This window comes from Corvus brachyrhynchos, unplaced genomic scaffold, assembly GCF_000691975.1.
Source record: "Corvus brachyrhynchos isolate BGI_N302 unplaced genomic scaffold, ASM69197v1 scaffold11, whole genome shotgun sequence".
Lineage (NCBI taxonomy): Eukaryota > Metazoa > Chordata > Aves > Passeriformes > Corvidae > Corvus > Corvus brachyrhynchos.
In genome coordinates, this window is record NW_008236965.1 from 6,315,210 (window position 1) to 6,330,972 (window position 15,763).

The 15,763-nt window shown below is 42.5% G+C and overlaps 1 protein-coding gene across 1 annotated transcript in view; it reads left to right on the plus strand.

The window, feature by feature from the left end:
* TMEM27 (transmembrane protein 27) overlaps window positions 1–9,085 on the plus strand; it is a 24,402-nt gene extending 15,317 nt beyond the window's left edge. Inside the window, exons 5-7 of the mRNA XM_008629264.2 lie at window positions 850–966; window positions 4,069–4,263; window positions 8,269–9,085. Coding sequence (XP_008627486.1) covers window positions 850–966; window positions 4,069–4,263; window positions 8,269–8,419 — 463 coding nt within the window. The 3' untranslated portion in view covers window positions 8,420–9,085. The remainder of the gene's footprint in view (window positions 1–849; window positions 967–4,068; window positions 4,264–8,268) is intronic.
* The last annotated feature ends 6,678 nt before the right edge of the window (window positions 9,086–15,763 follow it).

Sequence of the window (15,763 nt, forward strand, 5' to 3'; positions counted from 1 at the left end):
GCTGGGGCCCTGTCGCGGCCCTGCATTATCGGCTTTTCCTCCCTTCCTTTAAATACCCGTGATTGTGTCATTCCATAAGGGTTTTCTGATATTTCCACCATTTACTAGGAGAGATATGAAAAAAATGGCGCTTAAAAGGCATTTTGCACACTATTTACGTAGTATGTCATGAGAAGCTGCCTGCCCATGCCCCTCCACATTTAACTTCACATAAAGCTGAGCAATCTTCCTTTAAAATACATAATATAAATATTTGACACTGCTAAAGGGCAGAGGCCAATGCCAGTAGAAGGACTAAATTTAGCTTGTTCCCTCCACTCTGTGCCTGGCTCTGTGAACAAAGATGTCGAAAGGAATAACATCAATTCCACTGATCTTCCCTTCAAAAAATATATCTTGTAGAAGAACTCACTCACTTGACAATCCTGTGTGCAATTCTCCATGACCGGTTCCTGTGGTATTTGCTGTCAAAACCAGAATTCTTAGTTCACCAAACCATTTGCTTCATTATATGGCCTTTGTCACAGCCAGTGATGACTGTTATTCAAATATGTATTTGTCCATTTAATTATGTTGAATATATTTCCAAGACCATGCAAGTTTGTAAGAGATTTAGAAAAATTTTTGAAGACTCGTTTGGTCTTCATAAGCTTGATTTTTATAAAATCATATTGGGAAATGGGAAATGCAGTGAGTGATTTCTTTCTTGAGTATTAACTGTTAACTTTTTAAAAAATAAGAATTCCCCCCCCCCCCTTAGGTGAGAGCAATATTTTATGAAAATCTAAAATATTTAAATAATTCCTTCCATGCTTCTTTAACGATGATTTTTATTTTAACTATCTGCAGAATTTCCAATGTGCTGCTCTGCAATGTGACAGATCGGGTGTCATTTTGGTTCGTGGTCACAGATTCTTCCAAAAATGTGACAACTGTTCCTGGAAGTGAGGTAGAAGCAGCCATCAGGTACAGTCACTGCTTTTGCAATGCTTTCTTCCTTGTTTACCGGGGATGTTTTCTCTCTCTGGGCCTTGTATGAGTGAGCACTCTGCCTCTTTAAGGATGAACTAATCCAAGTTGCTAAAATACTGAGGGATCAGTACTCTTTAATGAATGTGAGATAAGAGGATTTTTACCAGTCCCACAGAATGCAAAGCATGTGAGCCTTGGGATTATAACTTTGGAAAGAATCTCTTTTGATGCTGAGACTCAGAAGAAATCTAGTCCCTTTCCAGAGCCCTGCCTGTGATGTGCTGTCCAGTGTGTGGTACATTGCTCTCATCCAGCTGCTGCATTTCCCAGTGAGATAGCCTTCTTCCTCAGATGATGGAAGGGCACACTTTCTGGGTGGGATTAATATAATTTAGTTTTCACTGCATGCTACATGCACATCTACACCTGGGCTAATGACCATAGGCTCCCTTTCAGTGCTTCTCACTAACATTTCATCTGACTTAATTTAGAAGTCAGCTTTCACATGAGAAGAGCTCCTGTGAACTCCTCGTGAGCAGAGCTGGCTGTGTTCCAGCTTGGTTTAAACAATTTTATGCTCACATTCTTTTCATACCAGCTCGTTCTAGAATGCCAGTCAAGATCACAGCTGAGCAGTGCTTGTACAAAGTACAGTGCACTACAAATCACTTCACTTTCTACCATCACATTCTGTAGCAAGTAAAAGGAAGAATGTGGAACTGACAAGGAAAAAAGAAAAAATGGGTAATCTGACTTCAATGGTCCAAAAAAACCTGCACAAGGGGTTTATAGGGATGAGTCCCTCAAGCAGCATAATGCACATACATTTCTCAAGCATGGAGTGGAAAATGGATCTCTTTGTTTTCAGGCATTCTGTGCTCTGTCTTGAAAATTCATGTTATCTCTATGGAGGTGTAATGCCTAATTCCTGATGAATGAGTGTGCGTTCTTTTGGAAAGATTAATTTAAGCTTATGAGCAGATTAAACTATTTCCTACAGAGACACCAAACAATAGCTTCATAGCATTAGTGGAGCAAACAGATTATTTATTCACTGAAGCTCTCTGTAAGAGTGCTGGAATGCGGGGGTTTTGCATTTCTGTTATTCTTTGATACGTTCAGTAGCATAAGCTGATTTATTTAAGTCTTTTATGTGCCCTGTTTGGCACAGAAATTGGATGCTGTTATTGTTTGGTTTTTAACTGTTGTCTGTCACTTGATAAAGAATATGCTATTTATGAAAAGTTTTAATTCCTACCTAGTTTAAAAGCAAGAAATAAAATGGTCTATAAAACTACAATGCTTTTTGTTCAATTGCTTCTGATTGCAGGCTTCCATACAAAACCTTTATCATAATTCTTCATACTATGGTAGCACATAACACTAGTCATGGACTAGAATTTTGTTGTATGAGATTCCTACAAAGTAAGAATAAAGAGGAAGGTAAACCATGTCAGAGCTCTGTATGATACTCAAGATTTTGCATAAATATACACAAGATGTAGCTATGCATATACAAACATGAAATGCACTTGTAGTTGCCTGTTTCAGCACATAATTCTGAAACTCAAGCCATTAGATGAGGGTAAACAATGCTTATTTCAGCTGTTCACAATGATCCTTTCACATCAGTAAGGAAATCTTTTCTAAATGGCAGACAGCTTACGGTATTATGAGTCTTAAAACATGCCATGGCTTTCAGTCCTGTCCAGGAATGCTGACTTTCCATTAAGGCTAAGAACTTCCTGTTTAAGGGACAGCCAAACATTATGATTTCCAAGAAGTGAAATTTGCTAACTTGTCCCTGTATTTCCCATACATCTTTTCTTAGGAAATACTTGCTCTCTGGTAAATAAATTGAATTGTATACAAAAAAGAGCTGCATTAATTCACATAACGGCTATCAAAAAGAATCTCTCAAGACCAATATATGTAATCCATTTGCTTAAAAATTTTTAACATTTTGAAAAAGCTAATGAAAGATACTTCTAAAGCCCCTTAAGCCTGCTTAGATTTAGATCCAGAAATATCTTACAGGCAGTGAAATGCTTACAGGCAGTGAAAATGGGTGGAGATATCCACTGAAGGGTAGCAGTTGTATTACTTCTGTGAAAAAGCATATTTCTCAGACTTACAGTTTCTCATAATGGGAAAAATATGCAAGATACAAATCCCTTTAGCTGCATCCTGCAGGGAAGAAGGACATGTTGCCAATAGGTGTGGATTCTTCCAGAACGAATTGTATCCTGTGCCTCATGGACCTAAGAAAATCTACAGCAGCAGGGGCACGTGTACCAGCCCATAACATGCAGGATGGTTCAGTTTGAGGAGGCACTGTAAGTAAATCCTCTGAGCATTGAAGGGTAGATCTGCCACTCCTGTGCTAGTCTTGAATGCTACATGAGCAAGGTAACAGAGCCAGCCTTACTGCTTACAAGCTACTATGTCTTCAGGACATGATTCAAACCAGAAATAAATAATAATACTGTACTTCAGGTCTCATTTGTATTTCCCAGTTTTTCAGATAAATGCATAGGAAAGTCTGGTGTTCGAAATGTTCCGAATGTGTGGGTGTCTATGGATTAACTGAGGTCTCTGGTATAGCCAAGGTCTGTGTAATCCTGACAACATCATAGAATCACAGAATCATAAAATCATAGAATCACAGAATCATTTATGTTGGAAAAGACCTCCAAGGTCATCACGTCCAACCTTTGACCGAACACCACTGTGTCAAGCAGACCATGGCATTGGGTGCCATTGGGAACACCTCCAGGGACAGTGACTCCTCCACTGCCTGGGCAGCCTTTTCCAATGCTTAACCACCCTTGCAGTGAAGAACATTCTTTCTGTTGTCCAACCTGAACCTCCCCTGGTGCAGTTTGAGGCTATGTCCTCTTGTTCTGTTTCCTGAGAAAAGAGGCTGACCCCCATTAAAGGTAGACAACATCCTTTTCTTCATTATGGTGGATGACATTCAGCCCTGCCAAACTTGCAGCACATTCATGGAAAATCCTTTTGTTTTCTACTACCTTTTGAACTTGTAAAATACCTTTATAAAGAGTTGTGATGTTTTTCTGTTTTATTTTCCTGAAGGATGAACCGGAACAGAATCAACAGTGCCTTCCTACTGAGTGACAAAACACTGCAGTTCCTGAAGATAACCTCAACCTTAGCACCTCCTGTTGAACCCTCTACACCTGTCTGGCTTATTGTATTTGGTGTTGTTCTTTGTCTCATTGTGGCTGGGATTGTTTTCCTCATTATTTCAGGAATTCAGAAACACAAGAAGTAAGCAGCTTAGTCTTTCTTCTGTTTTAATGAAATACTTGCTAGTTAGGTCAGCTGGGCTGGTTTTGTGTTTCAGAGCAGCCTCGGACAGATTAATGCTGTGCTCCCTTCCCTAACTAGGTAAAGGTAACCCATGTCTCCTTTTCTGAGAAAAAGGCTTAAAATTTTTAGCTGTGAAGTATAGATGCTTTAGTAATTTTGGAATGTAATGAGGAAATGGAGAGTGTAAGAATATGATCCTGGAGGCCACCTAACTAGAGATGAGCTTTAAAAAGACAATTGATGTCATTCTTGTGAAGGTTTATTGTGCCACAGACCACCCACATAGCTACCAAGAGGGAGCTGGCAGTGACTGTATCCCTTCCAGGGCAGTAGTGTCAAAAGCTGGCAGGGCTAAAAAAACTGTGCTTCTGCAGCTTGAGAAGACTCAGTAGAGCACACAGTAATGATTAATGTATGGCTGAAGAGGACCTGCTCACTGGAACAGTGCAGGGTTTCACCTACCATTCATGACTTGATGAGCCCAAAATACCCAGCCCTTCACAGGTTCATGGGCAGATCTCCCCGTGAGCTTAGGAGCTTTTCTGGTGGTAGGGTAGGAGAGGGAGACTCTCTTTTCTTCTCCGTTTCTGCCCTGGTGGCACGGGTGAAAAAGAGAAGGCTATTCATGCTTCCCTAGTGTGAGCATGTGGGAGGAGCACAGGGAGCAGGCGGAGTTTTGATCCTCCCATCTCTGCTGACTCGGAGTTTAGCATAAGGAATAGAAATTTCTCAGCTGTGTTGAGATTCTGCCACAGAAGTTCAGCTTCTACCATGCTTTTGGCTGCCGCAGAGTTTAGGTTTACACAAAATTATGACTTCAGCAATAGATTCATACAGGAACAGCAGAAGAACTGAATAACTAGATGATATCAAAATTACTGACTCTATGATGGATTGTATTCCCAAAAATATCAGAACAAGGAATTAATATATGAAAAGTGGTATGTTGCAGAGACTTCCTTTCTGCCTTTTTATGACCTTGAAGAATGTTAAAAGACCTAAGAAGAACAACACTTGTGAACGTTAAGTGCTTCTCATAGAAAACCTTTAGTAGTGTGGTCAGAATCCCTTCAGTTATATTTTGCATTCAGAGGAATTGTATGAATTTCCAAAACCCCTTTTCTGTTTTCATAAAAATCCCCCAAAATTCAGCAAACAATAGATGAAAGATGCTGTTGAGGAAAGAGTCTGGCAAGGTATTTGGAATCTGTGGATAGTTAAAGCCCTATCACAACCATGTTGTATGGACTGAATTATTTCATGCCCCAAATATAGGCAACCTCTTCTGTAAAACTGAATGATGTTGCTACCTGAAGCCCATACCTGCCCTCTGTGTAGTATCTTGGCTCTGTGTTTCTTTATAGTGCCTAACTTAAAGGGAGTCTTCAAACATTTCACGTAAGTGTAATATAAATAAACTATGATAAATAGCTGTGATTCTTCTAGCTAAAATAATCACTTGTGCTTCTTATCACGCTGAAAGACAGGATTTCCCCCTGTATTTCCAAAATAACTCAGCTGAGCTTGAGCAGTTCCCCTCAATATGGTGTGAGCTCCATGCTTTTATCATCACACTGCCATTGATATGGCTTCTTGATGCCTGCCTGTGTGTGCTTGGCACCCTCTCTGTCTCATGCTCTTGTCCTTTTAGTTGCTATGCTTTTTTCCTTTTTTCACTTGTCCCTCTGTTTCCCTACTCTACCATTACATATAACCTTTCCTCAGAGCAGGTTCATCTGTGGCTGAACTCTAACCCTCCTTTCACATCAACAACATCTGCAGGCAGGGGCAGGGAAGTGAGACAGAGGATAAACCAAGCATATATTTCTTCTATCTACTGTCATGAGGACTGGAGAGGTAAATGGGATGGTCTGGGCAATTTGGCTTCTTGGGAAAAAAAAAAAGCCAGACATCAGAGAAAAGAATTACAAAAGCACTGATCTCTTTTTCAGACACTGAAGTAAGTGACCAGGTTTTCAAAGACTTCAGTGTGTCCAGTAATTAGTTTTCTTGGGAGCTTGTCCAGAGCTTACATAATGGGAACTCTGTTGCCTAGTAAGCTGTGTTGGAAATCTGGCCCCAAGGATGGTGTTGACTTCTCATAAATCTGGCATTCTCTCTTTAAAGTATCATTTAAATACCTTGGTTCAGATAAGACCAAAAGCACATGCTCCAGGCTGTCCGTGCTCAGGGTGTCAGGGAAGGGGAGTTGGCCTATACAGGAGTTTCACTATCGAGTTAGACTCATGCATCATTTATTGAACTGAGATTTGCTTCTTGCAGTGCCTACAGTGATCTGGGTCAGACACACTGTCTCCCTTATGTTTGTTCTCCTGTCCTTGCAGCAATAGGACACCTCCCTCTACAGCAATAGATTTGCCACATGCCCAGGGCAGGACCATCCTCTACTGTCTGTCCTGAACGAGTCCAAAGTCTCCCCCTATCCCCCAAAATTCCATCTGCAGCAGAGGCCATAAATATTTGCCTTGGGAAGAGTGAAAACAGAGTAGACAGGCAGTCTTTCCCTCTATTCGTGTCCCAGCATTTAATTTGCAGCTGTGGGCCTTCCTGAGCTGGATTTGGTCTTCTTGTATTGGGAAACCCACAATGTTTTCTCTTCCCTTAACTTGTTGAGTCACCCCTTGGATTCATGGAAATTTTTAGCTTCTCTGAATTCCTCTGGTGATGAGTTTCACACATCTTCTCTCATTTTGTTTGAACCTCCTTCTTAGTAACTTTTATATTTTGTCCCCACAGTTTTGTATTAAAGAACACTCCTTTTTATCAGCATAAGAACAGCCGGAGGTCAGAGATTTCTGCTACTACACCCCAAGTTTGTTTTAACAAGTCTGTAATGCCAAGAATTTTCCAAAGGCCAATAAAATGTTATTCTTGTTAATATCTCTGTTATTAGCAGTTACACTGAGTCAGATTTTTATGGTTGTCCTGAGTCAGGCTGTTAGAGGACATGTTGTGGGGTAGGAAGAAGCAGTGCAGCTGACCTTTGAGTTTCTTATCCTCTGAAACCGCTGATGCTGCAGGCCGTAAAGTACAGCAGGTTTTTCAACTATGAACTAGTTGTCCTCAAGGTCAGAATAAATCTGGAATTAAAGGAACATCATGACCTGTTGACTGATATTTCTTTATTACATCTTCTCATGATTTTATTTTAGATAATTTATTTTAGGGTTGTTTTTTTTTTTAATGTAGATAATTTTATTCAGCCACTATTATAATATGTTTTTGCGACAACTGGAGCCTGGAAAAGTGAAAGCCATGCAATTATCTGATCTAGAAAACAAAAGTATAAAATACTGGGTAGGAAGGTGGCTGCTAATGAAGTTTGAAGAAAAAAAATGCAGATTTGCAGCATTGAGATTACCTAAAAAGGTAATCATGAATGTTCTGAAGAAGGTAATCAGGCATGTGAGGGCACCCAAGTCTCCACATTTGGAAGCTATAGTTAGTCTAAGACTGATCTGTTTCTAAAAAGTGTGTTTTATTTTTGTACAGATCATGGGGTGAAATCTATGACATACATTGCAGAGTCAGACTAGATGTTTAGTGCAGTCCTTCTTGATGTAAAAAATCCCAAACAGATTTAGAGATTTTTTCAATTTTTTTTTTGCCCCATCTTTTCCTTCTGCAGCTTCCAGTCATTTTACAGAATAAAAAGAGTAAATAATTTCTAAAACATACTTACAACATGTCTACTTCAGATTTTCTGGTTTCCAGTTGTGAGCTCACCTAAACAAGGGCTTCCAATCTGTGGGTTCCCTAGCTATTGTATCTAGATACGTCCATCTGGTGTATTTACTACAGCAAGGAAGTACACCAGATTGTGCCTTTATGAGCATAACCTATGACAAACTTCTAACTAAATATGCAGTTTTCTGTCTGTGGAATCATGGTGGAGTGCTGCAGGTCAACAGAATAAGATGATCTTTTCTTTCTTGTTTTTAGAAAGAATAAAGACTCAACAGAGAGAGAAAATTTAGAAGAGAAAGTTGAAGTGACACTAGAAAATGGGATTCCTTGTGAAGCACTGGATTTAAAAGCAAGCCACATTAATGGAGTCTTTGCAGCTGATGATGAACGGTTCACATCCCTATGAAATGCTGCCACGGCTCTCTGGTGTTTTCCTGAAAGACTCCTGTGCCTACCTTTTCTCATCACTACTCCTGAATGTCAAACATGAAGACAAGAAAAATGTCCTTTCACGTAATTTCCCTTGAGAGAACCTTTTGCTGATAACACATACACTTGAACCTCCATTACAATTTTTCGTGAGCAACACAAATGAGAAGGCCTCAGATAATATCCAGAAAAGATCTCCAGAAGATGTGTGGCAGAACAGGGTTGGAACCTGCCTTGTGTCAGGCATCTCATTTTTAATGATTATTTAAATACGTCCATTGCTTGTTTTTCCCTGACGTAAATGTGAAACTGCATTATTCCTGAATGTCACAGGGGAGATCATCTATCATTGTCAGTCCTTGATGGGTTTTCTCTCAAGTCATATGCAAAAGTTTCTCTGTAAAATTACTTCTGTTTGCTGCTATGTTGTATGCCTTTGGATGGAACAGTGATCAGTGCATGAAAGTTTTCATTTATTGAGAAACAAAGAAGCTTTCACAGTCTCTGTAAGACCAGGTCAAAATAGCTGGATCATCTATAGCTCTGGGGCTAGCAAAGATCTGGTACTTAGAAGTGTTTTTCACTTAACTGTTAAAGTTACAGGTCATGTGAGCTGGAAATTAAAAGCTGCAAAACTCTGAAATTTGTTGAAATTCAAAGTCAACAAAGGGCAGATTTTCCACAGGTGTAGTCAGTGTTTAGTGCCCAGCTCTCATTAAATCATAGAATTACAGGACAGCCTGGGTTGGAAGGAACCTTAAGGATCATCTAGTTCCAATCCCCCTGCCATGGGCAGGGGCACCTTCCAGTAGACCAGGTTACTCAGAGCCCCATCCAGTCCAGCCTTGAACACTTTCAGGGGTGGGGCCTCAACAGCTTGTCTGGGCACTCTGTTCCAGTGCCTCACCACCCTCATGGTAAAGGATTTTTCCTAGTATCTAATATAACCTGCCCTCTTTCAGTTTGAAGCCATTCCTCCTTGTCCTGCCCCTACATGCCCTTGTAAATATTCTTTCACAACTCTCTGGAAAAATCTTCCTTACATTTTTTAATAATAAAGCTAGAGTAGATTTCCAGCATAGCCAGTCTGGGGTCAAAAGAACCTTCATGTGACAGGTGGATAATTTTTGAAAGGATTCAAGGTGTGAAACACCAGCTGCTGGGTTTGGTGCACCTGACCTGGATAAGTGATAAAATTCAGAAGTACGGATCCACAGAAAAGGGGAGTTTTGTGTGTGGGTAATTGTAAAAAAAGAATGGAAATGTGTTGAAGCAAAATCCAGTATCTGCAGTCACCAACCATCTGCCCACATCACTAGAGGCAGGATTTGACCATTAGCCATCCTCTTTCCAGTGTCATGTTTAGAGGCAGTATTAGAAAACCTCTTTGCTTAATAGAATTATTTCATCAGACTCCTCACCAATAGGAACAGGGTTAAACAGAGTAAAAGCTGCTTGTAAAGGACCATCCAGTGTCCTGAAGGTACAAAGGTTTCTTGTTTCTCAGGGTAGAAATCCTTCAGCCTTTTGGCTGTATTGAGCACCTTTGACTTGTCTCTACTGGCTCTTTGGACCGGTGTCAGCAGACAGGGAGGAATGGGAAGGAGAAGGGAAAGCAGCAGGGTGAAGGGGGAAAGCTGAGCAGGGGAAGCCCGAGGCTAGGGGAGGCAGGGGAGAGTAAGGCTAAATGCAAAACAAAACTACGGAACCCACTGATCATTTGCATCATGTGGTCTCATTTGTCACAGTTGTCTTTGATGTCCTGCTGGTGACTACCTCTGCACAAGGACTGCATCTTCTCTGTGTCCCAGTGTGTGCTGCTCCATTCTGAAAAGGACTAATAAAGTTGGTTATTAGTGATAATATATCAAATATAATATATAATATCAAAATTCCCATCCACAACATGTGGGTGTATTTCCCACAGGAATGTCAAAGATGAAGCTTGCCAGTGCTGGAGGGGGAATATAGAGTACAGTGTTATTATTACTGCGTCAGTGGTTGCACCAAGGTCTCTCATGCAGGAAAAGTTTTATTGGGGTAATTCAGATCCCATCATTTCTAAACCTTCACACTTTTCCCATTCTTGGTATGAAAGATAGCTACACCTCAGTGTGACCACAATGGATTGCTGTGACTGCAGCACCTCTGCAAGAAACCTGTGAGAGATTTTGGTGAGAACAGCTTAGTGGTGCAAGAGTAACCTCAAGCTACAGATTAAGAATTGCTGTTATCCTGTATTTTACTATATGATACTGAAATAAAATTCACTTGAGATGAAACAGGGCCAAGCTTATCTGAGCATACCTCTTAAGGCCTGAGTGAAGGTTTGTTTCAGCCCATGGCACTGGCCACCAGTTTGAAAAGAGGTTGAAAGCCTCTGAACAAAACATTATGCCATGTGGGCTAACTGTGGTGGTAAGTATTTAATCAGTGTCTTACAGCTCACCTTTTAGCATCATTACTTTACAGCAGTTTGGCTTAATATTCTGCTGCTGATGATATGGGATTCACCCAGAGCATACATCTAACTTGCCTCTCTTATGACAGAAAATGGCTTGAGAGAACCAAATGATACATGAGCAGCCATATACCACACTTAGCAACACTTTGAAGCTGGTGTAGGTATTAGCTCTTTCACTGAAATAGATACCACAAATGAGGTTAATCAAGGGCACAGTGCTGCAGAAGAAATAAATCTCTTTTCTAGTCTGTGCAGTAGGATCATATTAGAAAACAAAGAACACTTTGATTTGGTACAGCCTGTCCTCCAGAGCCTGCAAATGGTACAACAACAATTTATATCCCTTGAGGATCTGGCCCAGATGTTTTATGTAACTTCCACATTTTTTTTCTCTAAAACACCTGCATCCAACAGTTGATAAGAAAAAAGAAAGTGAGTAGCAAGCAATATAGAATATATGGTGAACTGCTTCCTAAAATAATGAGTTGGTTCTGCTTTTAGTTACATTTTTACAGTGCCAATGAATTTTGAAAAAAGGTACATGGTGTGCCCAAGACTGAACTGTTTCATTTTCAAGAGCAGTGTTTGAGAAAAGAGAGGAGAAAGGAAAATTAAATTAAATGAATCAATATACCCAGAGAAGTTCTGTTTGAAGAACATCTGCAATGTTTATCACTAGCTCCACATCCCCAGCAAGTTGACATTTCAGAAAGGACATTTACAGTTCTGTTCAGCTTACTTGAGAGAGAGCATTGATGTCTACACTAGAATGAGCACAAATCATGCACGAATAAGTTGTTTACACTGTCAGTCATTAGCTACACATTTGGAGTGCTGCAGAACGTCGATATAAAGAGTCTGTCTGTGGTACTCAGCCCTAAACATCTCTGTCAGCCCACCTTGAAGCCTGGTACTCACAACTAGAATCAGTATTCCCCTGGGGCTCTGCCAGTGCTGAAGAGCCTTCAAGGCTGAACTCATGGGCCTCATGCACACTATATGCTCCTGTTTGTCTGTCCAGGTATAACATTTGCTTCTGTCTTACTGATCTTCATGGAGAACCCTTTCCTGGCTGAGCCTTCATAAAGGGGCACCTTTATTCTACATTTTGAGGGAAGTCAGTCCATTGTTTCTGCTGTTGTTCACAAAAGAGATGCGTGAAGCGGGCTCAAGAAGCCTCAGGGCAGGATTCAAGTCCTGTTCCTTCATCACTGTGAGAACAAAATAATTCCCAAATTAATACAAATCACAGTATTAGCACAAGAGCTTTTGGGGTGATAATTTCTTTCAAGGGCTGGGTGCCAGTTTTGACCAAGCAAGGAGAGTTATCACATCAGAAGGAGTTTTTCATGTGTAAACTCCCACATCTGGGAAAACAAAAGAAATTACTTTCATGCTCATGGCAGAAGTGCAAGAAAGACGTGAAATAACTCAGTGAATAGCAGGACTCTGTGATTCTAGACCCTCTTAAAACATGGCTCAGATGATCCCAGAAATTTGGTCAGTTCATCAATGCAGTAACCTGTGACTCATGAAATGAGCTGCTTTAAATATGCCAAGTTTTTATAGAAAATGCATTGACCAACTGTCCACAATCCATTAGCAATGAGCAATCTGTGCTTGGCTTTCTATGAGCAGCTTCTTTTGGCCTCTCATGGTTTTTGCTTCCTTTTAATGTGGCATGCAAGAAGGGATGTGTGCAACGGAGTGACACCACAGCTTCCTATGCAAACAGGCAATTGCTAATGAAAAATTTGCACAGTTAGATACACCTAATTTGACAGACTGACCTTGCTAGTTTTCAAATCACATAAAGCTAAAGTACATCAACAGTGATGAGTGGTACACTCTTGCCAGCACATTGTGTCAGTATGTTCAGTTTTGTGACTACATTAAGCACTGTGAATGCATTCCACATAATAGACTTGTGTTTTAACTGGGTATTTTGCATCAGTCCAGAGGAATTTTGCCCTTATAGCCCAGATTCAGCTTTGTTCTGAGTAAAGTAAGCAGGTTCAGTAGAAACTGAATTTGACCAAAGATCAAAAAGTAAAGTTTGATTTTGTTAGCCTGTCCTCTTCCTTCCTACCATGTTTCCCTTTCCCATGGAGGTGGCGATTTGAAGCTGTCAAAGCATCTTGTTAGCTACAGCAATGGCTAAATGGAAAGCATTTAATTTTGGAGAAACTGCAAGAGTGTTCTTGCATTATTTCTCTATCACCTTTGCTTCTCTCCTATAATTTGAATTCTAATTGCTACAAATTACAGTGTGTGGCTTTTATCAGTTCTGGACCAACAGGAATTTTAGACTTTGGACTAACATTCTTTATGATATTGTATCTAAACAGCTTTGCAGGTGCTGATGTGCGAACACATGGTCACTGTAAAATGAACTGGGACCACTCAGTAAAACTGAAGTGAGAAACACACGTTGCCCGGATGCAAAGCCATGTTTCAGAGGATCAATTCCTTTCCCTTCCTTGTTGGGGCAAGGTGGCTTTTTGTAAAGGGCAAGGTGTAAGGGATGCAGAATACTGTGCCCCTGAGTGGTTGCCTCTCCTCTGCCTTCGTAACATATGGTTTTGATTTTGACTGTAGCCTTCAAAGTAGTACTTCATGATACCCTAATTTAACCTGCCAGTTTGTACACTCATCTGCCTGAAAATCATTCAGCTTCTAAGCTTTCATCTAAACTTCGACACAACACTTGGATTTCCTGATGCTTTGGGAAACTGACAGCATCTTTACACTGTTCCTAATGTCCTCAGATCTGGAGCTGGCCCCTGTACATGGGGCACTGTCCCCGTGGCAATGCTGAGCACTCTTTGATGTGTGAAACAGCCATCAGCCTGTGGCAACCTTGGAGTGCAAAGGAGCTGTGTGGAGGTGACAGCATGTTTTAGGTCCGAAAAAGAAAAACAGGGAGCGAATCAGCCTGTCTTGGGACAGGAGGTTATGGAGAGGTATGGATTAGTTGTCTAAGGCATTAGTCCCAGGCTCAGAGCAGTGGGGTACAAAGGCCTCCATGCTCTGGGAGGTCGCTGGCCTGTGGCTGGGCAGTCGAACCGGCTGCAGGAGATGGGTGCTCTCCAGGTAGCAGCCTCCCTTCGCTTCTTCCCCTCAGAGACAGAGGTCCTGAGTGTGGGGCAGCAGGTGGTGAGTCACTGGGCTTTGCACTTGCTGCCTTTACCTCCCTTCCTGCTGGGCAATGGGGAATTAATCCACCCAGCCACTCATCTGCCCTTTCTTGTTCCTGCAGAGGAAGAGCCAGCTAACTCCAAACTGCTGATGCTCGAGCTGAGACTTTGTGCTGGTAACGTGCCTTTGGTGGCTCAGATGTCGAGCTGGACAGGCTGTGCCTGCCTGCAGAGGAGTAGAGATGCCCACCCTCCTCACTGCCACACAGCTCCGGTATCCCCTGAGAGACTGGACACGAGGATCTCATGAAAGCCTCCTCGTGTGGACGGGGATGTGTCCCAGCGTGGGGACAGCCCCTGTTGCACGGGCTGAAGCTCGCAGCTGTGAGCCAGGGAGCCAGCATCCCAGTGCCAGCACTGGCGGGAGGGCTTTCATCTGAGAAAAGGCAGATGTCACGCATGCAGACGAGTTAGTCATGTGGGAAAAAGGCTGCTCAGGGGATTAAAAGGACTGTTTGCCCAGCGCCCAGTTCGAAGCACGAGGAAGAGGGAGAGGATGGGGGATTGCCCCCCAGGGATGCCCAGGTGCAGCACGGCCCCTCTCTACAGGGAGATGTGCGGAGGGGCTGAAGTCTCCCCTGGGCTGGTCACTGCCTCCACAAAGGCACTTTACGGGAGTCCTCAGAGCAAGGATTTGCCAGGTATTTAACTGAAGTGAGCTGGTCTTTGGCAAAGGGCAGAGGAGTGGCAGAGAGTGGGGTGGCCGCAGCCTTGTGCAGGCCGTGAGGTGGCTCTGCCACGGCAGCTCATTCTCCCTGGGGATGCTCCAGGCCGGGCAATCCCGGCGCCGTGCAGCCGCAGCCTCTCAGAGCCCTCTTCGCAAAGCGGCCACTGAGTAACGCTTCTGTCCGTCTTTTACGCACTAGGCAGAACGACAGAGTGTAGCAGAGAGCTTAACCAGCGCTCCTGTGTGGAAAAATTGTCCTGATCATGGTGTTTTAAGCAATTTTTAAGGGTGTGTGCTGCCCAATACACAGCACAGAGGGTTTTTATTGAGACACGTCCTAACTGCAATTCTCTGTTATTGCAGTCCTAGTTTCACAGGACTCAGCCAACAACATGAGTGGTGAGGCAGAAAACTGCTCTAACAGAGCCGGGGTACAGATGAACATCAGTGGGCAGCTCTTTCAGCAGATGTCAGACAACTCGGAACCCTAGGGACAGGACTGGGAGTCTCAGGTAGGAGCTGGGAGCCGCAGCTCCTGCTGCAGACAGGAGGGGTGGAGGGGAGGACTGGCTCACGGGAGGAGAAGGAGCCTGTGTCAGCATGTCAGGTTACAGGCAGCCTTTGTGCTGTGGCAGCGGCAAGCTGACACAGCCCTTTGCTCCTGCCAAGCAGGCTGGCTGCCATCGCACACAACAGCGGATTTCACTGAGACATGGTTTAAACCCCCAGCTGCTCTTCTCCTATCACCCAAACCAATGGCTGCTGCCTTGCTGCCCTTGGAGGTTTGAATTTCCTGGAAAGGCTCGAGGTACTTCCCTTTCTCAGCTGTTTGCTGTTTCCTTTTTGGTGTGGCACAAACTGTCTCCATGCTCTCACCAGCTTTCCAGACCAGCATGAAGGTCCACCACAAGAAATTCTCCTCAGCCAGGCATGGGCGGCCATCACCATCTCTGGCTATATAAATCACTCCCAGCTAAGAGCCTGGCCAATCTG